General features: G+C 36.7%; 3 protein-coding genes across 5 annotated transcripts in view; 2 read left to right on the top strand and 1 right to left on the bottom strand.

Annotated features, from left to right (window-relative positions):
• LOC121375086 (tyrosine-protein phosphatase Lar-like) overlaps positions 1-3,658 on the top strand; it is a 25,573-nt gene extending 21,915 nt beyond the window's left edge. For both annotated transcript variants that reach the window (XM_041502317.1, XM_041502318.1), the window contains exons 17-18: positions 1,153-1,245; positions 2,498-3,658. In XM_041502317.1, coding sequence (XP_041358251.1) covers positions 1,153-1,245; positions 2,498-2,787 — 383 coding nt within the window. In that variant the 3' untranslated portion in view covers positions 2,788-3,658. The remainder of the gene's footprint in view (positions 1-1,152; positions 1,246-2,497) is intronic.
• LOC121375087 lies at positions 2,999-16,945 on the bottom strand. 2 transcript variants are annotated; one of them, XM_041502319.1, is made up of 2 exons: positions 16,661-16,945; positions 2,999-4,776 (listed from the first exon to the last, which is right to left on the bottom strand). In XM_041502319.1, the coding sequence occupies exons 1-2, from the start codon at positions 16,755-16,757 to the stop codon at positions 4,472-4,474; spliced, it is 402 nt and encodes a 133-aa protein (XP_041358253.1). In that variant the 5' UTR covers positions 16,758-16,945; the 3' UTR covers positions 2,999-4,471. The 2 variants fall into 2 exon arrangements, with proteins under 2 accessions (XP_041358253.1, XP_041358254.1); XM_041502320.1 differs by lacking the exon at positions 16,661-16,945 and adding an exon at positions 10,968-11,092.
• Positions 16,946-19,135: 2,190 nt separating this feature from the next.
• On the top strand, positions 19,136-26,019 carry LOC121375546. Its single transcript, XM_041503048.1, has 4 exons — positions 19,136-19,911; positions 21,419-21,518; positions 22,854-22,927; positions 24,820-26,019. The coding sequence occupies exons 1-4, from the start codon at positions 19,834-19,836 to the stop codon at positions 24,961-24,963; spliced, it is 396 nt and encodes a 131-aa protein (XP_041358982.1). The 5' UTR covers positions 19,136-19,833; the 3' UTR covers positions 24,964-26,019.
• Positions 26,020-27,933: the final 1,914 nt, after the last annotated feature.

Consider the following 27,933-nt stretch of genomic DNA (forward strand, 5'->3'; position numbering starts at 1 on the left):
TTAAATTTGGTGTGTACAATGATATATGTTCCTTGTTTTTCAATCAGTATATTATATTACCACCATTACTGTACACATCTTTCTAAAGAGAGTTTTTTTGTATTAACAATTAGGGAAACTAAATCGTTGTGGGTGGAGGGTAAATATTTTGTAATACATATAATATAAACAATGTGTGTGTAATGAGTTAGTTTGTTATTAGTGAATTGACTGATGATGCAAAAATGCAGCATGGAAATTAAAGATGATTGTGTTGTTTTGAATCGGTACGTACGCACACACACAGATAATATTTAAAAAATATTTATGTATTCTAAGCATTGCTCTTTTAGTACAGGAAAAGCATATAGAAATAAATAAATGCTATGTTGATTGTTTTGTTAAAGATAGCATTGTTTCGTTAATAAGATAACATAACCTCATCCACCGTTTAAAACAGTAATGTTTTACTAAAACTAATTTCTTTGTCAATCAGTTTTCAAGTGATTATAAATATTTTTTAAAGTGTTATACAATAAGGGATATTTTTCACTATTATTAAAACAAATACTTCCATAACATTTTCATTTTAATTTAATTATCATACTTCTGTCCTGGACATGCACCTCAACTGAGATGCGAATCCCACTACCAACCAGTCGAATTACGATGGCTTAACCACGACACCATCGAGGACGGTTTGCATATTAATCCATTCATACTTATTTTCGTGACGTTTATTTTCAATTGAGGTTCAAGCACGTTAGTGGTTAGTTGTTAGTGAGAGAGAAGTCGGTGTAGTGGCCTTACACCTACTCATTGTCATTCAGTGACGGATCTAAGGGGCCCCCTAAATTTTGCGGAAGTTATATTTTTATTTTATTTTTTTCAATTTATTTACGTTGGAGAGTCCGAGGAATCCCTTCGGGAACATTTGTGGCCTTCGCCCACATGTCATTACCTTCCCTCACCCCCCACCCCCACCCACCCCCCCCCCCAAAAAAAAAAAATTAAAAAAAAAGAGAGAAAAAAAAAAAAAAAAAACCCCAGAAAAACAGAAAGAAAGAAAAAAAGGATTGTTTTGGATCCGAAAACTAGTGATTGAGTCGTTGACCTCGCTCCACCACCGAGGCCAGTTTCATATGAGGTTTCTGTTTATTTCGTTGTTTTTAGGTAGAGGGTTGATGTACTCGTTTGAAGTGAGAGCCAAGAATCAACATGGGTTAAGCGAACCAATCACTGCTCGATTTAATATACCCGATGGAGGTAAGAGGTTCTTGTTAATTCACACACTGTCAGTTCAAAATAATAATAGATGTACATAACATTCACAGATTGGTGATTATTTCACTATCGTTTAGTAAGTATATGAATACAATGTTTTATAAAAATGCATTGAAGTGAGCTAACCAATTGCGGCTGGAACGCAATGTAGATTTTCTGAAACCAAGCCTCATCCATAACAGATACATCTTATAATTAAGGTTTATTGGCGTTCACAAAAGTAAGCAATGATTTAACAGAAAAAAATACATCTGTTTACTATAGTATTTTTGAAGAAACAAAACCCCTAGACAAGCGATTTAGACAAGTACTCTAGGTAGTACTAAACCAAATAACTTCCGGCTGGGTCAAAGTTGGAGGAGCACCAAACTTTTGATAGAGAAGTGAACACCACAAGTCCTGTGATAGGTGATATATATATGTGTTGGTTGTAAACAAAATAGTTTCATCTGGGCAAAAAATGTATGCAATTTTATTTTATCTAGTACCACTGTGTCAAGTAGCCTTGTGCTTAAAACATGTATGGGGTGCCTGTAAAAATGTACTCGTTTTAGCCAACACATGTTACTATTGTCGTCTATGGGATTTGATTTGGTAGTATACACCCTCCACTACTGAGTTATATCCTCTCTATATCCTAAGTCCTATCATTGTGAACCAGCAGTAGACCACATTCGCAAAGAGATACTATAATGTCAGGTAGCGGTAATCGAGGTTATGAATAAGAAAAAAAAAAAACATCTAGTGTAATGCAACACAGATTATAGGTATGCACGTGCCTATTATGACTACTGCATGCTATGTTTGTTTTAAACCAAGTAAATTAAATTGTCTTGTGTACATATAGAAATAATTAGATAGAACAGAAATTTAATCTAACAACTTTTCTTAAATTTACAATTCCTACGGGGTATCCCATAACTGTTGCTGTCCAAGTTATATTAACTGACCAGTATTGCACAACAAATACAAACAAGCATTATTAGAGTACTCTAAAGCAGTACATGTCCCCTACAGGACCCAACACATTTTTATATCTCCTAATATCAAGAGCCACAATTCTGTGAAAGTTATACACAAAATTTCAAATGAATATTTTGAGGCTTTGCGAAAACAAAGTCCTTTAAACCATATGTGGAACAGACAGACAGACGGACGGTGACGAAACCTAAAGTCCACCCCGATTGGACCGGTATGTGACTAATAACTGGATGGACATTTGCTTTATTTTCAGTTCCTACGGGGTATCCGCAGAACTTCACAGCCCAGGCTCTGTCATCTTCCTCGGTTAAATTGTCATGGTTACCGCCATCAAAGGAGCACCAGAATGGTAAAATACGGCGCTACCAGGGCTGGTTTTACATGGTATCTAATCCAGACATATACCAGCACTTCACGTCCGAGACCCGAAACTTCACTTTGATTGGATTACGAAGCAGGACGGAATACGCCGCTCAGGTCCAGGCGTTGACAAGAGTGGGGCGGGGTCCAAAGACTAACAAATTAATGTTCCGGACACCATAACATCTTACAGAGGAGTATTTTAATAAACTGAGCATGCAGTCATAGTATGCTAGATAACTAATTATACAATATATAAACAAATAATGTTGAAAAATATATTATAGGATGTATACCCCAGTGTTTGATAGGTAGGTAGGTAAATAGTTTAACGTGCTCATATACCACTACGTTTTCGAACACGCCAGTGTTTAATAAGACAAAAAACAACAACTGATATATGGTTTTTTAATCGTTTGTATACTAGTAACTGGAATTCGGGTGTGTTTTAGGTCCAAAACACACTGGAGCTGGGTCTGAGTCTGTGTCTGGCGAGTATGGTACCGTTCCAAATAGAAACACATAGAATCGATGAGGCAATACACACCGCGTCTGTGCTGGCGCGAACTACAGATCTGGCAGCAGACGACATAGAACGTGTTATATTCTGACAGTGCCACTTGCCAGCTTCAGTGTGTTTTGGACCCAATACTTGACAGTATGTTGTAAAATATGTTTTGCAGTTACAGTGTATACCTGAAGAAGAAAACACCTCCATCGAGTACGATGCCGTGTATTAATCAGTTATGTACGTCTAGACACCGTATATAGATATTTCAAGATAATAATACAGGCATAAAATGATATGGTAATCGTGTAACCCCATCTTGCATTTATCAGCTGTGTGTTAGATGTTGTATATATGTGATTATATTACTTGTAATTGTTTCTGAATATGTGTAATCTCGATTTGTTAAACTTATGTTTGTGCTTTTCTTGTACATGTATATACAATACAATATATATGATAACTGTTGTTGCTTACGCAAAATATTTGATAATTAACCGTTGTTGCTTACAGAAATGAATAAAAATTATTTTTTTGTTCAGAAAATATTCTTGCTTTACGTAATTTGATAAAACATTTGAGGTTTTAAAAATAGAAGGAATATTTGTGTATTCGTTTGTTTTTATGCAGTAACAATGTAAACTTAACTCATCAAGTCATGTAAGTTTAAACAGTTTGTAAAAAAAAAAAACCCAACCCCACTAAGTTATTGCATTAGAGAACTGAGATTTTAAAAATATGACTTCAGGTGTCTGTGAAAGAAATGTTGGCATATTTGACATCACTGAATGACTTGTGCATGAAAATTTGTATACAAGTTATTCTTAGATATTATCATAACGTACATAAGTTTAAAAACCACTGGAAATGGAAGATTGCAAATGATATTATGTAAGTTTGTATATATCCAGCAATAAACTATTTCTACCATTCCACAATCAAATTGAATGAATCTAGCAATAAGATAGGTGGGCGGAGGATTATACAGCCGAATTATAATGCATACCTAATGACTACAAATACAAATAAAATTAACATGATTGATTTTTTTCCAGTGTAGGCATAGTCATTCTGTTCACGTGCCTCAATGTAATGTTCAAGTACGTCCATCCAGGGATGACCGACAACGTACTTTCCGATGTCTTTTATTAAATGATAATTTCTCGCTACAGTAGACAAATGCTGATATATTATCCATAGAGCTGAATGTGTTATTGTCTACTTAAACGTAGACAATAAAATTAAAACAGCTGGTGTCACAACATTGGTCATATCGGATATTCACCCCTTTAAATGTTCACATACATATGCATTCTGTAACACTTCATGTTGACAGCAATGCAATGGATTCCAACAGAGTTACCTCACCGTGTTTATTAACTTAGGTGCGCTGATCGGTCCCGCAAGATTTCGGGAAAATGCTCCGACAGATACGCCATACGTCACACCAGGGTCTACGTTTAAGATGAGAAAGCGCCTGTCGGGATTGTGGATGCTGATCGTGTGCATGCTGTCAGTCAAAAGGCCCATGTCCGTGAGCTTTCCGTACACGACCACGTAGCCGTTGATCTCTCGAGCGCAGCCGTCACGTCGCGATGGCACCCATTGCACCAATATGGCGGTACTGTTGATGACTGCGACAGTGGTTGTTGGAGATTCAGGAACTAAAATAATAAAAAATGTCAAAGATTGATGTTTTTCTCGAAAAGATGTATGCTTTAACAATTAAATATTAATTTAATTACTAATACAAAATAAGATATAAAGAAGAAGATACACAAGATCTTGAAGATACATACGTAACTATTAATTACAAGACCAGGACGGATTTCAAAACTATTAGTAAAGCTGAAGCACTTTTGCTAACCTTTACTCTCTACCTTAGTAATTAAGACATGACAATGTGTCTATTTTTGTAGATTGCAGTCCCAAGTGGAAGTTAAAGTGACCCTACCTTCAAGTTTACTTTTTTCTTACCCTACCGTTATTCGTTAGTTTTAATATTGCATACTAATTACACACATATATGTGATAACAATTTAAAGGTGATGACACAGGTCGCCACTGCCATACTATCCAATAAAAACAGCACAATTGAAATCGTATGCTGTGTGACGTATAAGTTAACCTGAATTTGATTTTATTTCTTCTTCTTTTTCTTTTGTGTTGCAAACCGGATTTAGTCGAAAAAGATATTTAAATTTATTTTGAACCTGGTTTATTTGCGTGGGTTTGTTTGTTTGTTTGGGTGTTGTTGTGGTTGTTTTTTTGTTTTTTTTGTTTGATTTTTTTGGGGGGTTGGGTGGTTGTTTTTTTTTGGGGGGGGGGTATTTAGGGGGGGGGGTTAGTTGGTGTTTTTCAGGATATGTAAGAAATAGATTTATACAATAGTGTCCATTAGATACGTATTTAACGTATAAAGGTAGCAATGCAATAATAATAATTTAAAAATAATAATAAAAATAGAAAATTAAATTCTTAAATTCACTGACATGTGAGAAGTATAAATTGAATGAAACAATATGTACATTAAAAATAATTAAATATTTTAAAAATGGTTTACAGGTCGTGTTCATCAACTGTACTTTTTATTATTCAACATTATACACCAATTTAACAAGATTATATCAAATTTATTAATAAACTGGCATTGCACAATACATGTGTTCAGGACATAACCAATATTGCATCCCTTATAAGTAAAGGGAAGGGATTTATCTCAGTCGGTAGAGTGCTCGCCTCGACGAGATCATTGTGTTGTTTTCCTGTCCCATTCAATGCTATTTAATACGATGTCAAGTAAAAGATCGCCTGCTGCTAATGAAAATTTGTAGTGGGTTGCCTCTGAAGATCACTTGTCAAAAGTAGCAAATGTTGAACACCAAATAGCCGATGATTAATTAATCAATGTGCTCTAGTGGTTTTGTTAAATAAAACTTTAACTGTTCATTTGTTAATAAATATCGTATGTTAGTAGGTATTTTAAAAAACGCCAAGTCAGCTATCGTTGTTCACCATATTAATAAATGAATGAATTAATGAAATAGATAATAATACGTGAGTAACCGTTAGATACCATTTATCTCACAACTCGTTGTTAAAAAAACGTATCAAGCTCGTTTTTGCTCATTAGATACATCTCGTTGTGAGATAAATGATATCTAACTGACACGAATGTATTATTCTACTTCTTACATATCCTCAAAAAACAGGTTTTACGCAAATGTTAACATCTTTATCGACTAAAAGATATTTACAACCCTTTGTACTTGTTAATTATACGTCACAGTGTAATCGATTTCCACCGTGCTGGGGTTTTTTTTATTGGACGTATGACATTGGTGACCTGGTCATCACCTAGGAGCAGCCAGTTGTATGTCTTGAAATTGTTAACACAGTACGTATGTAAAGCCCCAGTCCCACTGTGGCGAATAGTTTGGGGAATCAATACGAATAAAGAAAAATGGATTCGCCTGCGAATGGTGGCGATATTTTGTTAAAAAATTCGGTGTCCGCATTGGTTCTACCCCAAGACAGAATTAATATGATGCGGTACGATGATATGTGCGAATCAATAAGAACTGAACACGAACTGGTAGGATGCAATGCGATGGCATTACGATGCAGTACAACGCAGTACGATGGTGACGGAGAATAAATACGGATGCGATGAGATGCGATGCGAACACGATGAGAATTAGTAGGAACCAGTACAAACCAGTACGAACCAATACGAAACAGTGAGATCCAATAGGCACTAGTACGGTGGGTCACGATTGTATAAATATCGCCAGCATTCACAGCGATCCTCAGTACATCTACAGTTCTGCTAGAGTTCTGCTAGAATGAAGAGATCATGCCAAGAGGTTCCATAATTAGGAAGGGCCACGGGGGTCCTGCTGGGCGCGACAAGGTGAAGGCCAAGGCCCCACCCACCCGGAAAGCTACCCCACCTCCACAAGTCACCTCCAGCGAAGAAGAAGGTGATCTGCCTACTGACCCGGTGGAGAGATCCCCACAGCAGGAGACTCAGACGGGCAATGATATGCCACCCATCAAGCGCAAGAAGGCTCCTCCCCTCAATCTATATCGATGGCGTCTTTCAGCTCGCTGTGGTTGAAGACTTGGGCATCGGAGTGGGAGCCGGCCGTCCCGATGTCGATCCACATGAACTTGTACTCCGCATCGACAAGGGCCATCATAATGATAGAGTGAAAGCCCTTGTAATTGTAGTACAATGATCCCCCCCCCCCCCCCCCCACACACACACACCCTTGGCCGGACATCGGATGTGCACGTTTTTGCCTTCAAGGGCGCCCAGGGCGTGGAAAAACTGCCATTTCGCTGCAAACAAATCTGCAATCGCCTGCCACTCCTGAGGTGTCGTTGGGCAGGAGATGACCTCCACTGCCAACTCTGCCACATTGGCACTGCTCACCTCAAGCACAATCTTCGAGATGATGTTATGAGCCACTCTGAAGCTGTACATGAGGGAGTGGTAGATGTCCCCTGCAGCATAGTAGCGGAGTGCGATGGACAGCTTCAGACCAGGTTCCAGAGGTTTCCTAAACCAGGTGTTCTGCTTCGTGATGCGATCACCGATTCTCTGCAACAGCTCATAGAACCGGGCTGGTTCCATCCGGATAAAGTTCCGGAACCCTGCCACGTCTTCGCGCTCCAATTCCCCCATCAGTTTCTCGTACATGCCATACAGTGGTCTCCTGATAAGCCATTCTCGGACCCAATATCTCCTCCGCTGTTGCCGGCATGCCCGACGTCGCACATGGAGCAAATGGACCACAGTTAGGTTGTTAGCAGCATGCTGTTGTTGGACCATCAAGAGACCATTCATGAGGTGTAAGTAGCGCCATAACTGCTCATGAGTACAGATGCTCACTGCTCAAAACTTTGTCAGGTAATGAAACAAGCAGAATTTCATCCTCAATATATACCAATTGCCCCCTAATTCGTACCAGTTCTGACTAAATCGTTCTGCATTCTACCTAGTCCTTACTGCATCGCTGTACATCGTGTCAATTCGTGTCCGTTCTTATTGGTTTGTGTCTCGTCGTTGTGCATTCCTATCAATTCGTTGCGATTCTCACTGGTTCGTGTTAGTTCGGTCCACACATTCCTACTGCATCGTTGTATATCGTGTCTACACCGTGTCAATTTTTATTGATTTGTATGTTATCGTTGCACACCTTATTTCATTGTATCGAATCTCGCCAGGAAAGCAACACGAACCGGTGCGAATCCGCAACGAACTGACAGGAATGCACAACCGTGAGATACGAACCAACAAGAATTGACATGAATTGACACGATGCAGTATGAATAGGCTTCAATTCGCAGGACCCCTGCGAATGTTTTGAACATTTCAAAACAATCGTATTGGCCTGCGGTTGTGGCCGATCTAATACGAAAGAGGCAGGGAACTAATAAGAAGTAATTCGAACCTTTACGATGATGCACGATGCGCAACGAATGCCGGTTCGTATTAGTTCGCAGCCAAAAATCGCCACAGTGGGACTGGGGCTTAAGCAACTATGTGTTACAGAAAATAACGCATGGTGTTCTCACCAACGGATGTGTAAGACTAAATGTTTAACAACACTCCAGCACGCCATACTAAAACGGGACACTATGAAATACATGTATATACTTAAAATGAAAGAATACATTATATTTACTTTTGCAATACTTACAATCTTGGGATTCTTAGCATACATTAATTTGTTTTAATTATCCTAAGTATGCCTGTGAACTATCACGCCATCATATTATTAAACTGAAATATTAGACCGGCACCTGTAGCAAGGTTGATAGATGGAGTCAATTTGCCAATTAATATATACTAAACTTAAAGTTTGTTTTATCTAACGACAGCACATTGATTTATTAATCGTCGGCTATATAATGTCAAACATGTGTTCATGTTGACACATAATCCGAGAGGAAACCCGCTACATTTTTCCATTAGTAGCAAGGGATCTTTCATAAGCACCATCCTACAGACATGGCCTTTGATATGCCAGTCGTGGTGCCCTGGCTGGAACGAGAAACAGATTAATAGGTCAACCCATGGAGATCAATCCCATACCTACCGCGCATCAAGCGAACGCTTTACAACATGTCTCGAATCATCGTCTGGTCACATTTTTAGATGGCAGTAGACGTCTGGCGCCTTAAATTGTAATAAGCTGTCGCTCTGTCTGAACCATTAAATCGTGTTTACAGAAAACGATTGACGTTACCTTATTTTAAAATTATTTCATGAGTATTTTGACGCCAGTATGTTGATAAAGTTTATACTGGAATGAAAAACAATTAAAATTTAACCCCCTTCCCACCACCCAACAACGACAAACAAAATTTCCTGTCGAGCTTTAGTCAACACTCTTGTCAATTTTGACATTGCGCGTTGATATACATATATATTTTAATTCTGCTGCCGGTATGATTATGTTTTTTCACGTCTAAAAAACAAGAAAGAAAATTTACTATCCACTTTAACTGTAGTCACAAATCATTCGACCAATATGCGCCAAGTCTACGTATACCACACATATGCCTGAAGAAAATCACGTGAACAAATAGTTTTATGATATTAAAACAGTACTAAAACCAATTACCAAAATATGTCAAGTTATATAGATTTAAAAAAAGAGAGTTTATCCTACACATATTAGAAAATTATATAGAAATATGCTCATTACTTCAAATTAAAACGAATACCACCCCATTTGTATATTTGCAATATCACGTAATTATGTTAAATGTCTAAAGGGATTAATTTACTTTTTAGAAAAAATGGAGGCTGTAAAATAATAAGAATTTGACTTTGGGATATTAGGGTGGAAGAGGGTGGTAATGTAAAAGTTGTTAAGAGGTTATCGATATTTATTTGGAAAACTTCAAATTGAATGATCGTGTTTATGTGGTTGATTTATATTTGTGAAACTGCTAAAGGCGACGCTATCTATACAATATGAGTGTTTCGTTCAAGAATAGGCGATATAAGAACCGACTGCATAGCAACCGATGAAATTGTAATGTTTGTCTTGTCCATTGGCTGTTTCCATGGCTGTTCTCGTACAAGGCACTCATATCATGTGACCGTGCCTTAATACGTATACATCGTAAGAGTTAAATTCGTGCCTTTCGAATGTGTTTTAGTGTTTAAGTTTTATCACGTTTACAGAACATCCGAAAGCTAACTTAAATATATTAGATTTTCATAGAAATTCACAGTTTAAATAGAAAATAATACACGAGTGGCCGTTAGATACCATTTATCTCACGAGTTGTTTTAAAATGCATCTAACGAGCGAAAGAGAGTTTGATACGTTTTTAAACAACGAGTTGTGAAATAAATGATATTTAACGGACACGAATGTATTATTCTATTTCTTACATATCCTCAAAAAACAGGTTTTAAGAAAATTTTAACATCTACAGCCGTTGCACTTGTAGCTAACTTATGCGTCACAGACCCATGATTGTCAGGTTAACTATACGTCACAATGTAATCGATTTCCATCGTGTAGTTTTTCATTGGATGTATGCAAGTGATGACCTGGTCATCACCTAGGAGCAGCCAGTCGTATGTTGTGAAATTGTTAACACACGTACATGTGTAAACAACCATGTGTTATCAAAAATAACGCACGGTGTTCTCACCAACGGGTGTGTAAGAAATACATTATAAGAGTTGAATTCGTGCCTTTCGAATGTGTTTTAGTTTTTCTTTTCAAGTTTTATCACGTTTACAAAACATCCGAAAGCTAAATTAAATATATTAGATTATTATAGAAATTCACAGTTTAAAACCTTTTTAGCACCAATGACTGACCTGCTTTAATCGCTGTATGCTTTTCAAACAGATGAGTAGATTGAGTCTTGTCCAACATTTATCCCGCAACGTGAATGTGGCTTTAAAATACTTCACAATGATTTATGGGGCTTTAAGACAATAGCTATAAACAAATACAGGAGGGCACTGGGGCACGTTGGCCTATGCGAGTTTTCAAATTAGTAGCTCAGCAGTTGCCCCTATTAGTGACACATTACAAATAACCTCTGAAGCCGGGCAGAATGTAAAACAATGGTCGTGCCAACAGTTCAGACAACGGTCTAGCAATCGTTATGGTTTTTTTCTGCTTTTTTTTCTTGTTTTTTTTTTTCACATATCATCAACAGTACTAGTAGACCATGCATGTTGTAAACTATTTTCCCACAGACAAGCAGAACTTTCGAGACCCGTTACCACGATACAAGTAGTCTAGCCATAGCCATTATTAAACAATTTTATATTTGTATAACCATATGTGTTTCTATGAACAAAACATTTATATACAATTATATTTCCATGTATGACTAGATGTAGAAACGTCCTTATTTACCTATATGTATCATCACACGGGTATATAACTGTATATGTTTCAGGTCAAAGTGTTAAACGGTCTGTTGTAAAAATAGTCCGAAAGATCTGCCACCAGTAACAGCAGATGTATCGGACTAATGTGAACATTATTAAGTGCATACAACATGGCCGTAGTTCACCAGGCGGATAATAAAGAGGATAATGGGCCTCATCAGAAAAAAATACTCTTTTTTTTTTTTTTTTTTTTTTTTACAAACGTCGTTTACTGTGCCTTTATTTATTTATTTATTTATTTATTTATTCATTCATATATAGAGGATACTCCCCGCGTGTCTTGTGATATCATAATTTATCAGCACGAGTTGATAAAAGTATGAAATCCGAGGCTTGCCGAGTATTTTATACTTTTATCAACGAGTGCTGATAAATAATGATATCACAAGACACGAGGGGGGTATTCTTTTTATCATCCATTATCATTCTTTTCATTTGCAACAGTTGTAAACAATGTCAGTAATGTGGGTTGAATGTCAGCGGTAGACTCGTTAACTAACAGAACGGCAGTGGCGTGACGTCACTAATGGTAGGTTTAGCGCTGAAACAAACACAGTGACGTAACAAAACATTGTCTTGTGATTAAAATTTGACCAATCAAGAAGCGATATCGCAAATTATGGTGCCAGCTATCTTCTACAAAAGCCTTTAATGGATGATAAACTTATTTATTTATTTTTATCCCTGAGTTATTTTGGAGTACCACTCTCGACAAACCTAACATTAAAAAGTTCGATTTTTTGTTTAACGACACCACTAGAGCACTTTGATTAATAAACCATCGGCTACTGGATGTCAAACATTTGGTAATGTTCACATCAAGTTTTTAGGGGAACACGCCGTTGAAGCCCAAAATGTCCCAATTGTGACATCTTGGGCCGAGCACCAGCCCAATATGTCCCAATTCTAAAAATTATGTACCAAAGCGGCCCAAAATGTCCCAGCTGATAACTAGTGTGTTGAAGTTTGTTTTGTTTAACGAATCTTCGGCTATTGGATGTCAAACATTTGTTAATTTTTAGTAGAAAGGGATCTTTTATATGCACCATCCCACAGACAGGATAGCACATACCAAGGCATTTGATATCCCATTCGTCATGTGTGTGCGCGCGCGTGCGTGCGTGCGTGTGTGTACTGAATGTGATAACCTGAATTCAGAAGTTAGAGGGCGCTCACCCTATAAACAAAACATAAATGCAGTTTATTCTGCCTGACCCCATCCCCTTTTAAAAGCAGAATCCGCATGATGGTTTTTCAATCTGTATTTCTTGTTCTTTTTTTCTAATTTGTTATGGTTTGATTTTTGGTTTTATTATTGGAGGGTAATCCGCTGGTTTTCAGTTTTCTTTGCAAAACTAACTTCAGACATTAGAAACAGTGTTGCTAGGAATACACAACAGCATTTTATTTCGCCGAAATAGTTTTTTTTTGACTACAAAATTCCTGTTAATTATAACGCACGTACAACCACTACACCACACAATACAACACACAATACAACAGAATACAATACAATTCAATACAATACAATAAAAAGAAATACTATCTTCATTTGGTAAATGTTACCAGGAAAAACAAAAACATACAGAAACTAGTTATACCTACAACAGAGATAAAACAGGATGATAACATTATTGCAGTCTAACCTCCGGTTAAAATATACAATGTAAATGCATTATATTCAATTTGACAAAGTACACCCACACACCACACATATCTACATTCATGCATGCTTGCATACATACATACATACATACATACATACATACATACATACATACAAACATGCTGTTTAGACTCGGACAGATGATCTGTTGGTAGCTTCTAAGTATTATTAATTCATATGATGCATTTTGATATTGGCAAGTATATTAACACCAAACTGTTAATCGGTGGCCGAGTGGTTAACGTTGCAGGCAGTCAACTGTCATGCGAATCGATACAGTAAGTTCGAATCCTGCAAATCGCCTGTTTTTAAATATTTAGTTTAGAGACAAGATGCTGAGTTGTTTGGATTGATCTTGTTTCATTTCCATGTATGTAAAAGATGTATTTTGTGTATTTGACAGACGGAAACAGCCAGGCATTGATACAAAGATTCACGCAGACAAACACATACAATCAACACACAGACAGGAACATGTGATATTGCTAAAATATCTTCGAGACAAATACTAAAAATAGTCAAACTACAAAAGAAGACACATTATGTCAGGAAGCCCTTGTTGTCATAGTCATCTGTGATCGAAATTCTGGATACTCTATATTAACAGTTTGTGATAGGGCACACTGACATAACCATCATATTTAAACACTATTATATTAAACGAACTTGTGGTTGATAATTCGAGTAGTGCTACATATAAGACCACTATGTTATTTGAAGAAGAAATATGCTAAACACACAAATCTGTCATTCGGACATTTGGCTTGAGCTTAAAATCCGAAGACATGTCCATTCTTCTTCTATATTAGATTCCAATACGTCAAACGAATTCATACAAGGAGAGATATATCGCGGTGTCCAGCAAATACGCCACCAAATACTTGTCTCAAAGACTGACCATTATCCTGACCACTATCAAGGATGGCCTTTATAGGTATTGCCAAAACGTCTTCGAGACAAGTAGTTAATCACATGTGGATTCTCAAGTTCCAAAGATTTACTTGAAATAATTCACTCTCAATCCAGATCAAGTTCACTAATATTAAATCATTTGATTTTTCAACATTATACACAACAATCTCCCATGAAAAACTGAAGGGAAAATTCCATTCGTTAATCAGTGGAACATTTGTTACAAAGAACGATGAACGCAGATACATGTTCATTCTAATCTTCCATGTATCTGGACAATTCGTAAAGACCGAGAGTAAATCCAGACTACAGTATACTCAGGCAGACACATAACGTATAACTTTACTATTCGCTATATTGACGATCTTATATCATTCTTTAATAGCAGAATTATATATTACTTTCCATTGATTTACTCACGAGTGTTTGAAATAAAAAGAAACATCTGAACGTATTAGATCAGTTTCATACTTCGAACTATGCATAGAGATTGAAAAACACACAGGTATCCAGACTAAACTGTATGAAAAAAGGATGACTTCAACTTTCCAATAGTCAATTATCCCTTTATGTCGAGCAATATACCTTCTGCTCCAGCTTTTGGTGTCTACATATAACAACTTCTAAGATACCTTAGAACATGCTCCTTGCATGCAGATATGAAATAATTCCATATCATTCTGGTACAGAAGTTGTTCCATCAGGGTTATGATGTCCAGGAACCTCTGAGAGCATCCAATAAGGTTTATGGTAGACATTTGGAAGTTATATATACTAATTACGATGCATCAATGACTACAATTATTGCTGATGCTATTCCATATTTTGAACGTGTGCATACTTTTACTTTTTCATCTCTTTGGTGAAACTCTGGCAGATTTTTTTTTTTTTGCATCGTTTTAGATGAAGTGACGGACTTACATTTTGATCTCTTTGTCACGACTTATTTAGAACATAACAGACACACACAGAGAGAGACAAACACATACACACACATATGCATACACACATACACATTCATCTATCTATTCATATTACTGTTACCAAGCGATTTAAAAATCCACAATAGTATTGCAATACTATTGCAATAGTACTATCACTATTGCAATACTATCACAATAGTATTTTAACTATCGCAATACTATTACAATAGTAAAACTGACCGCAATAGTCACCCCTATATTTAAGTCTCAATAAAATAGTGTTTGCAGTATATTCCACTTTATGTACTTTAAAAAAAGTAATAATAATGAAAATCTTACTCACATTTTGGGCGGTGAGGATGTTTGCCAACTAGATGTTTGAATGTGGCTTAGTACGTTAATATGTTTTGGAAATCACCAGTATGTAAATCCGAATTTGTAATTGTTTTGTTACGTATTAATACATTATACAGCAGTTCGTTTGAAAGCGTTATCGTGCCATACAAAGGTCACTATTAGACGTAATCGTCTAGATTGAATACTTGGTTCTATTTCAATTTTTTACATGTATTTGAACAGTAATCGTCGTAAACGTTAGTCTTAAGAATGCTAATTACAAAATGGGTATTAAAAATGGAGATGGAATTGGGGTAGTTATTTTTTTATTATTATTATAGTTTTTTTGTATTTCCTCTGAAAAAGAAGAAGAAAAAAAAGAAGAGTATTTTTTTCTGATGAGGCCCATTATCCTCTTTATTATCCGCCTGGTGAACTACGGCCATGTTGTTTTGTTAGAAATATCCTCAAATTCAAAGAAATAAGTGAGGGAAGTGTTACAAGATTATATATTTTTATTATGAATATTAGTTCAGAATTTTATGACCATAAAGTTTCTGTTAATCACGAGGTTGACAAAACAAAACACAAAACATATATACAAGCTGGCATGTTATCAAAGGAGAGGCAGCATCTAAAACCATCTTAACTGTGGCCTAAAAACTAACTTGCAAACGGACTGATATTTCACTAAACCGAGGACGCAGCAGCTATTGTATCTCGAAGCGCGGTCGGTCTGAGATCGATCCCCGTCAGTGGGTCCATTGGGGTATTTCTTGCTCCAGCCAGTGCGCCACGACTAGTACATCAAAGGCCGTGGTATGTGTAATGGGAAAATGTAGCGGGTTTCTTCTCTACGACTATGTCAGAAATTGCCAAATGTTTGACACCCAATTGCCGATGATTAATAAATCAATATGCTCTAATGGTGTCATTAAACAACCAAAGTGGATGGAACATAAACATTTTCATATTAATAAAAGGAAACCCCTATGCAATATTAGTAAACCATACATCCATGACCAATACTGAATCGCACATGTCATAATTTATAATATATATTTAAGTAAATAAAACATAATTTCCTTTTGTTTCTTGATAGGCGTTTTTCCATAATAAGTTTGAAATGAAAGTTAGGTAGGCATAAGTAGACTATTTACAAGGCGATATATATATATATATATATATATATATATATATATATATATATATATATATATATACACACACACACACATTTTAGTTATATATGATTTAACATAACTCCTTACCTCTTGAATTCACAAGTGTTGTTCTCAAAACTGCCAGAAGTAACAAGTACTTAAGAAATACCACTGGGTATCTTGCAGAAAAACGTAAATCAAACATTTTTACCAATATTTATGGGAATGTATCTGAGCACCACTATGTTACTATTAAAATACGTAATAAGATTTCGTATATATTTGATGTTACTGTGACACTGAAAAACAACACATTGTTCTGGGGGTTTTTGTTGGAGATGACGTCTCTCGCTGAGATGGACAAGAGCTCTCGCGGATCCAAATTGTGACCTAGGGGTCCAAGCCTCAACAGTGAGCTAACAATTTAAAACATATATTTATTCAGACACAAACAAATCCTATTTCTCAGGAAAGCACAGGGTTGTATTATGCCTAAAGCATTATTTTTATGGGTGAGGAATTGTTCCTTGAAGACCACCCCCTGACCTCCCGCTGCGTATGGCAATAGAGCATGTAACCAGATAACCCACCCTAAAAGAACTCGTCGAAGCAGGTAATGTATAATCATAGTTTTGCGTCGATTCTGTGTTTGGACCTTCCCTTTCAAAACAATTGTGGATCCGCTACTGGAGTGGGCGTGAATAGGGTGTTCAGACGTGTGCAAATCTGTTTGTGTTTCGTGGCTCGTTGGTGGTAAATGGTACAGCAGAATTATTCAATGAAATACGCAACAACCAACTCTGAAAACAAATAACAAATGCGGGGATGTCACAATAAGTGATGTTAACACAGCGTAGTATAAATTGATCTGTGTCCTCTGACAAAGGTCAGAGAAAATAACACTGGGTGGTTTGGCTTTTTTCTCTTTTTTTTTGTTGTTGGCTTTTTGGGGAGGGCTGTTGCAATTATTTGTTGTTGTTGTTTGTGTGTTTGTTTGTTTGTTTGTTTTATTCGTTTTGGGGACGGTGTTTACTTATTATTATTTATAATTTTTTGGGGAGGAGTGGGTGGGAGGGGTCTTTTTTATTTATTTATTTATTTACTTATTTATTTTGATGGGGAATTCTTTCTATACACAATACATACCGTGCAGACAATCATATATCTCAGATGATATTTCACACTTGCTAATAATACATGATCGATAGTAGAATGTTATTATTATACACAGCACACGTATATCGTGTTGCTCATTCTTACAGTCATTTAATATATGAGCTGTATTATGTACGAAAAGGCTAATCGTTAAGAGTAGTCAAAGTAGCGACAGAGGGTTCCTTTTCTCGCTTTCTAGACCAAATACCACTACCATTATTATTATATTTTCTTTTGAATATGTTCACCATTTTCCATTCGTAAATTTTCTTTTCCCTTTAAATATTTATCCATGTACTGGACTGCCGTTAAACAAATATGTTAATATTGGATTTCAAACTTTTTGTAATTTTGACTCGTAGTCACCAGAAGAAACCCGCTACATTGTTTTCCATTAGCATCAAGGGATCTTTTATATGCACTTTCCCACAAACAGGATCACGTACCACGGCCTTTGATCAGCTGAGGTGCCCTGGTTGGAACTGTAAAAACACAATCGGTTGAATGGATCCACCGAGGTGCTTTGATCACAAATATGTCTTCAAGCGCGGATTCAGGATTTTATGCGGGGTCTACAAGTAACTACTTAAATGGAAGTTGTATAACTGAGGTGAATGCACTTTAAAGTAAGTGGGGAAATGTTTTGTTTGTTTTTGTCGTGAGATAACGATACAAACCCCTTCACCACCACCCCCACCCTCATCCGATCTCCGCATAGTCTTTCCTTTCCTCCAACTCACAAACTACGTCTCACAGTTTTAAGGTTATAGGATACCAGCTATGAAAAGAAATGTTTTATTTAACGACGCACTCAACACATTATATTTACGGTTATATGGCGTCAGACATATGGTTAAGGACCACACAGATTTTGAGAGGAAACCCGCTGTCGCCACTACATGGGCTACTCTTTCCGATTAGCAGCAAGGGATCTTTTATTTGCGCTTCCCACAGGTAGGATAGCACAAACCATGGCCTTTGTTGAACCAGTTATGGATCACTGGTCGGTGCAAGTGGTTTACGCATACCCATTGAGCTTTGCGGAGCACTCACTCAGGGTTTGGAGTCGGTATCTGGATTAAAAATCCCATGCTTCGACTGGGATCCGAACCCAGTACCTACCAACCTGTAGACCGATGGCCTAACCACGACGCCACCGAGACCGGTACCAGCTATGATGTCCGCTACATCACAACATAGATAATAGCAATAATGATGATCATATGGAAACATACACGTAAATACGCCCATGGCCACCCCCCCCCACCCCCCCGCAAAAAACCCAAAAAACAAAACAAAACCCGACCGAACGTCATATCCGGTGGTTTGTTATTTATTTTAAATAGATCATCTAGATGTTTCGGGGTTGTGGGCGTAGGTAATCATAATTACACACACTCATTTCAGAAAATGATATTCGTTAACGAAATTCCAGCACATTTTTAACCAACGGTTATATTGTAACTGCCACATTTGGGCTAAAAAGTATATATATTTTTTAAAAACTCGCTAGTGACACAATTGTCAATTAATAGCAAGGGATCATTGATATAAGCCTCCAAAAACAGAGAAGTACATACGATAAATAATCAGATAATTATTGATGTAAAATTGACATCGACAGCAGTGATAAATTTCGAAATACTTTGCCCAACTCAGCTATTTTATTTAAATTAATGACTAGAAAATATATCAAAGTACACACGAGAAAAAAGTATAATCAGATGGATGTACGACCATGTGTAATGTTGACGTCACGAACATGACATTTCACACAGTGCAACCACTTGTCTCAGATCAGACACACGCACTGTTGGCATAATTTAATTTCATAATGGTTTTATACTTCAAAAGCCAATAGACTGGACACTAAATTACTCGTATTAGGACGTCATCATTCTGTCATTTACCAGAGTTGACGCTACGGTGTTCATCCAATGACAATCGGAAACGTCATATTAAACATAATTAAGGACAATTTGTATGTCAACTGGTACCAACAAACAAGGTGACTTTTGCACACGGCCCCAGTGGTTATAAACAATTAGAGGACTTGCCTATTCCATCTCAAACGCAGATCGTCTTCTGACACAAAAGTACGTCTGCTGACAGAAAAGCTAGCAACAATGTCTGCCCTGTCGTGTTTGCTTCTCCTGGTCGCTCTGGTGTCCTTGGTGGATGTAGAAGGGAAGCCGCAAAATAAGGTTAGTTCTTTGTAACTAAGAGTACCAAATTATTGAATTTTACAGTTTTATAAAGATTGACGTTATGATAATGGCGATGGCGGTGGTGATGTTGAATGATGTCATGCTAATGATATCATAATGTTTAAGACGACGACGATAATGATGATGATGAGTATGATGATATTAATTGTGATGCTAAAATCCAATAAACGTTCAAGAACATCATCTTGGTAATACATCTCAGCTCTCTAGGTTGCCTTTTCAAGATATATATTAAACACTTCGTGTAAGAGAAGAATCCTGCTACTCGCACTTATTTAGTCATAGAAACTTGTATCTATATATCAAGATAAACTCCACACAGATAAAACAACACTTTTGAATAAGTATTCATTGATGGGTAAGTCCAGTGAAGGATGACGGGTAAGTCCATTGAAGGATGACGGGTAAGTCCATTGAAGGATGACGGGTAAGTCCACTGAATGATTACGGGTAAGTTCATGGAAGGATGAAGCTAGTCACTCACAGAAGGACGTAAATATCCTCATCCTGAAAATGTAGAAATTAGATGTGCTTGGAATCCAATTTTTACAAGCACGTGTGAAAACAGATATATTCGAAAAATATATTATTGAGAATTAGTTGGAGTTTTACTATTGACCATCCGTTATAATCGATTTGCACAAACATATTTCTATCAATTCCATCATCTTAAAGGGACAGAGCCTAGTTTCAGCCCATGAAAATGCACACTACGTTTAGTTAATCTACAAACCTGTAACACATTTGGATAAAGTTACAATTGAGTGAAACATGAGTCTGTGACTTTGAAACGGTGAAATAGACTAAAACTCGACTCCATAACTGTTACTTCTCAAACGCACGTGCGTTTTTTAAAATATGAGAAATGCATTTTGTGATATTAAAAACCCCAGGATGACCAAAAACACTTCGAATGTACGGAAATGGATAATCTAAACAATAAAATCTAAGTAAAGTATGATTTCAGTGATCAAAAACGGCTCTAATAGTAAAAAATATGTCTTAGTGCTTAAAAACGAGGGTATGTCCCTTTAAACTTGATAAACAATTACAATTCACCTTTTATGCGACATGACTGCTCAAATGCCTGTCATTGTTGAATCTAGAGGGAAGTCACAAGGGGTCCCGTGCCCCCCCCCCCCCCCCCCCCCCCCCCCCCCCCCCCCCCCCAACTTTCGCATGCTTGAAGTACCCTTTTTAATTACCTTTTATAAAATTCATCATATATACATCACAATTTACAACACTATAAATTATTCAGATATTGCGTCTCAGAGTTTTCGGGGAGCATGCCTCCGAAATCCTTTACAGATCTCTCTCCCTTTGGGAGCTAGGCTCATTTGGCTTCGACTAACTCAAATTGCACTTTTTAGACTTTTGTGACCCTCCCTTTATAAAGTTCTGGAACCACCCCAACTTGTAGGGATTTACAGCCATGTTTCATATTTATATTGTTTCTTAAATTTGTTTTTATTTCATACAGATTGATGGTCACAAAATAGTAATGAGAAACATCGACATGGTGCGCGACTTAAGACGGAAAATTATCAGCGACGTTCAAGACCGCCGGAAGAAATCATCGGGTCAGTATTAGTGCAGGGCGCACATAATGTCAGTACTTTCCTTACCTTACCACACTTTCTACGTCCCTTCAGACTAGGTCAGTACTAATATGACAACACAGGCGCGGATGCAGGATTTCTGAAAGGGTGGTGGTGGGGGGGGGGGGTTCCAAATGTCATGACTGATATCTCCTTTAACACAGAACAGTTAATATAATCATGTTTCCCCTTAAAGGTTATGGTCGGTTTTCAAAAGGGGGGAGGGGGTCCGAATCCCTGGACCCCACCCCCTGGATCCGCTACTGCAACACTGTTTGATGTTCTTAACTATCACTTGTTTCAGCGTACGTAGTTATGAAGTGATAATATGTAAATGAAGTATACACATACTCTTATTATTATGATCATTATTAGTATATTTTAATTAACCATTTAAAATACAAGTAAACTTTCTTTACCATTTTAATGAAATATGTATTGTATATGTATATTATTATTAAATATTTGTAACGCCTTTGAACTGTATGTTTACGGTTAATCAGGGCCGTAGCTAGCGGGGGGGGGGGGGGGGAATAAGGGTGCAGTTGCCCCCCCCCCCCCCCCCCCACACACACACACACACAATTATTATTTTTAAATCAGGTTACTTACTGGTTATTTATATTGACGTTTTAAGTATGTAACCTCCTTGAAATGGTTGTAAATGGTATTTCAGAGCCTCTAGATTTCAAAATGTCCTGGGGAAAATGCTCCCGGACTCCCTAGTGTCTTGTGCCTTCCATACTCGTTCGTTCCCAGAATTCATCTGCCCCCACCCTCCCCCTACACTCACACACAATCCTAGCTACAGCCCTGTTCATAAAATATAGTTGAGGTAATTGCCTGCTCTAAAATCAGAACCTCTGACATTTGTCAAAACTGGGAAGGCGACAGCCTCTACTCAATCCCGACCCCTTGTCTGACACACCTATGGCTTTAAAAATACAAAGAACTGACTAAAGAACTGACTAAAGAATTGATGTAATAAAAAGGAAGCTGCTGTCTTAATTTTTAAGAGTATGACACATGGAATGAATGTCATTTGACTTTATTCGACGACCTCAATGGCCAAACAACATTTATATTTATATAGACCTATATATTGAATAAATAGCAGTGAAAAACTAAAAAAAAAAAATATGCATGTCATACTTCTCACACATCAAATCAAATAAAAACAAATCAAAGTAAATGTGTTCCTTGTTACTGTTGCTTTTATTTTTTTGAGTTTAGAGACAATCTTGCTTAAATGCAAAATTTAATTAATTTTGTTGTTTTTATATTGGTTTATGACGTAAGAGTCTGTTTGCCTTTTAGACACGCTGGTATGCAATTCGTGTCATGGAACACAGTACACCTGTGAATACGAAGAAAAAGAATGTGCTGCTGGGGTATGTAGGCCTACTATACAACTGTAGTTGTCCGTGTGTTAAAAAACTACAGAATTTAAAACAAATATGTATCGTCTTAAAAAGGAACCTGAATATTTATTCGCATCAAATGTTTAATTCGAGTTCTGGGGCATACATTCTACAAACAAATCCATTTGCGAATTTGACACTAAAATAATGGTATCATATATAGTTTTAAGAAAAAAAAAAAAAAAAACCCCAAACATTTTGTATTCTTCAATTTCCCTGGAGACTTCCAAGACTTCAGTAATTATATTTATGGCATTACATTCATGACAAACCCGGCTGAAAAAGAGTAAAGACCAATAGCGTACACCGCCGTGGTGTTCCATCCAGTTAATATGTTGTTTTATTACACACCAGTGTAAGATATTGCTCATGTCATAACACTCACTCAATATCTAACTAGTGTAATATTGGCGTGACGTGAGCGTGACGTTGCTCACTTGCTGACCCAATTCGTAGACAAATAACGTGTAGTAGGTCTAGACATCTGCTGACTTCTGCGTTGTGGATTGTTTGCAACTCGCTTTCGCTCGTCAGATACCAAAACTGTTCACTCATTTCATAAAACCCCTGCGCGTGCTGTAACCTCACCGTGGTGCAGGGGTGTAACATTCTCTTTGAGAATGGCCAATACAGCACAAATTGAAGTTTAGAGTAAGATTCGGTGTCCGTAAAATTCGGTGATATTTGTATTTGTATTTGTATTTTTGCACAGTTCTTTACACTGTTTTTGTTTAAACCTTGAATTTTTATATTGATGTTGATCATCACTTTATTTATTTGCATTACCATAGTTTGACACCCAATAGCCGATGTATTTTTCGTGCTGGGGTGTCGTTAAACATTCATTCATTCATTCATTCATTCATTTCATAAAAATGGTGTGACAGGCAAGCTCGTTTAGTATTCTCTATTTATCATATATTATCTAGCATTTCCAGTATAATCAAAGTATGTGCTATTTTTCAAATCACATACTTTCAGAATTTGATAACTTTGCAAATTAGATGTAAATTAATCAAGGTCACGGCACTACGTGTATTGGCATTTAAGCAAACGTACTACGGCGACACTCTAGAATTGACGCATGCATCAATAGTCGTCAAACAAAAACATGCCAATAGCAACTTAACACTGAAAGTTGTCCAGCGTTACGAAAACAAAACACCGTCATGGACTAGTTTATTTTAGTGTAAGGATATCCGATGTCGTACCCATTCAAAACGACACCGCATCACATACTATACCCATACGTCATTTGAATATCGATCGATGGCTAAATGGAATTATAGTTGTATATACAGTTTATAAAAATTCGTTGTATTAAGTTTGAGATTACATGTATATGATACAGAGATTATTACCCTCGTGTGTTTCGGTATCGTCAATATCATATATTAGGAATAAGATAATATATTATGCTCGCCAGATGCTCGCATAATACAATTTTTATTTCATATATTATATATATATATATATATATATATATATATATATATATATATATATATGATATTGAAGATACCGAAACACACGAGGGTAATAACATCTATATATCTTCAGAATCATATTATGAGTTTATATTTAGATAAGATGACCCAATTCTACTCGACTATTTCCATACATGTATTAGGTACAGCCCATACCATACCTGTCATGGTTAGTACCATTCGTTGGACATGGTTTAACAATACTCGCAAGACGTTTTTTAATTATTTCCTATTCGTATACACATTCGTTTATTTCATATTCCCTTTGTGTATTACAAGGATGCCTCGGTTAGTCGTACGATTAACATTAAGGACTGTCAAACGCAGGCGTTTGTTCAACATTGATCATTGCAGTGTTTAAATTATCCTTTACAGCAACTGTGCGGTTCCATCTGGGACAACGACAACAACTTCAACTTCAACGGCTGCATGGAGCCCCAGCTGTGTGACCTTATCGAGAAGACTGGAGTCACTAGCGTCGCCTGCTGCGACACCGACCTGTGTAACTGGCAGATCTAAAACCACTTCGAGACAAACGTGACTCTGTACACTTCGAAATAAACGTGTAACTGACAGATCTAAAAACACTTCGAGACAAACGTGACTCTGTACACTTCGAAATAAACGTGTAACTGGCAGATCTAAAAACACTTCGAAACAAACGTAACTCTGTACATTTCGAAATAAACGTGACTGTACATTTTGAAATAAACGTGACTCTGTACACTTCTAAACAAACATGACTGGCAGATCTAAAAACACTTCGAGACAAACGTGACTGTACATTTCGAAATAAACGTGACTCTGTACACTTCTAAACAAACGTGACTCTGGCAGATCTAACTGTGCATCAAAATAAACATAACACTGTACACTTCTAAAGAAACATGACTTGCAGATCTAAACGCACTTAATAACAAATGTGACTGTAAACTTCTAAACAAACGTGTCTCTGGCAGCTTTAACCACACTTCAAAACAAACGTGACTCTGTACACTTCTAAATAAACGTGTCACTGTACTCTTCTAAAAACGTGACTGTACACTTCTATATAAACAAAAAACGTGACTGGCAGTTCTAACCACACTTCAAAAACAAAAATGGACCTAACTCCACTTTAAAACAAACGTGACTAAAAGATCTAACTCACTTCTAAGCAAAGGTTACTCTGACAGATATGTCTACATGTACATTAATTCTAAACAAACGGCGTGACTCGGGAAAGTTCAACTCCACTTATAAACAAACGTGACTCTGGCTGGTCTAGATCCGTATACACATCTTGACTCTAGAGGACCTCTCATCGTATCAACGAAACAAAACGTGACTGTGAGCTGGTATAAGATGGGTCTGTGTAAATCTAAATATCCAAACGACTGTTACACTGGAGGATCTAGCTCCATTTCCAAACGATTTGTGATTGGCAGATTAATTAAGTGTCACTTAAAAACAGACATGACTCTGGTGTATCTAGCTTTCAATTCTGTTGTATTTAAATGACACCAAAAACTTTATAAAGGATAGAGAACAGGGTGGTGATTCTGAATTGAATAATAAAGATCAAGGGTCAACAAACTATCTTCCGTGTTTTGTGCATATTATAGACGAAATATGAAATTATTTTAATTTATAATTGTTCATATACATATATTACATAACTGTTAAAATAACAAAGATCGCTACTGCCAAATGCAAAAGTCGACCATTGGACAAGCACACCAAATATTTACTGAACACGTCTCCGGAATTAAAGGGACATTCCTGAGTTTGTTGCAATTTTTAAAGATGTTATCGACCAACAGAGACTTTTTAACGATTGTAATTAAATATCAAATATATGTATTTGCATAAAATATTAGTGGCTGTATATTAAACGTGTTTCTGGTCGTTCTAATATTTTATTTACTAAAATATTTGTTTTCGTACGTACGAAATTATTTGAAGACAAAATCCAGTTTGGGCTTCTTACAAATACTAAGACGACCAGAAACATATTTAATATACAGACACTGATATTCTAAACAAGAAAATATATTTAATATGCAAGTTTAATCGTAGAACTATTTTATTAGTTGGAAACATCTTACAATGCAGCAAACTCGAGAATGTCCCTTTAATAACAATTTTACTTTTATTTTCATTTTGCATGTCTACACATTTATAGCAAACGTCGTTATCTCGATGTTGAAGGAACCGAACCAACAAGGTAGAGATATCGATGCCATTGTCCGCGATAGACATAATAGTTCATTTCGAGATTACAGAAATCGATATATCGATGTTTGACGGATTTACGTAGGCAGTTCCAAAATAAAAACGGACAGGAAGTGCAAAACATCAGTTACTTTCAAGCAAAAAAGGGATAATAGCATACAGTGTTTAACGTTTTCTTGCTGCTGTCTGGCCCTCGTCACTAGAAGAAAACAAATACTAGTAATAGGGCCTAATATGTTTTGTGGGTTGCCGTTATTGTAACTATTCATGTAATAGTGGCAAGACATTAGCTTGAAATGGGATTTTAAAAAAGAAGAGCTGTGATATGCTATCAGACGATTGTGTAACATTATTTTTAGTTGGTTGGTTTGGTATATCCCAGTGGCGGATCCAGAAAATCCATTTAGAGGGGCCCCAGTGACATGAGGTGGAATGCCAAGAGAACTTTGAGGAAGGTTTGGAGGGGGATCGTAAAAAAGAAATGAAATGAATATATGATAAAATTATAACTATCGCAAAATGTAGGGGGGCGGGCCCCTGCCCCCCCCCCCCTCCCCCTATATCCGCACAGTCAGTTGTCTTAATCCAAGATCTTCGTATATTATAGATGTCCAAATGAAAGAAATATTACTACAACACCCATTATTGTTATTAAAGAAAATTTCTGTTCTGGTACTACTATTCCATGACCATGTATTCTACCGTTCTTCTTTTCAAATTGGTATGACGTACCTCAACTTCACAAGCTTCTAAACATGAAGTACTGGTATGCTATCTGACGCTTGTGTTACGGAGATCAACATACACGTGTATGTAAATGCCTGGTTATCTTGTAAATTTTATAAATCGGCTATTTTATAATTCGGAAAGACCTTTGATACCTTTGCAGACACCGAATAAGCTTAATTCTGAGATTGTGTACGTCTGCTGCCGCTAATGGACTTCCGTGTGAATGAGCAGTGACATTATGTATTGTAATTGTAGTAGAACTTTTTTTCACTCGTGAGCAGGTCTGTCACAGCGATGCTGTAAATTACTCATCTGTTGCATGACTGACATTTTACAAAGCTGGCATCGTGCTCGACAAATATTCACAAACAACGACTACAAGAAGGAATATTAGAGATACGTGTTAACAATGTTTTAAATTCTAAACTACAAAAGAAGAATATTATCTATACTTCATTTAAAAACTGATATTATATCTTGTTTGTCAAATATGGAAATGTGGGTCAACAGTTACCCGAGCGTGAGTGCGTGCGTGTATATAACCAC

This window comes from Gigantopelta aegis, chromosome 6 (assembly GCF_016097555.1).
Source record: "Gigantopelta aegis isolate Gae_Host chromosome 6, Gae_host_genome, whole genome shotgun sequence".
NCBI lineage: Eukaryota > Metazoa > Mollusca > Gastropoda > Neomphalida > Peltospiridae > Gigantopelta > Gigantopelta aegis.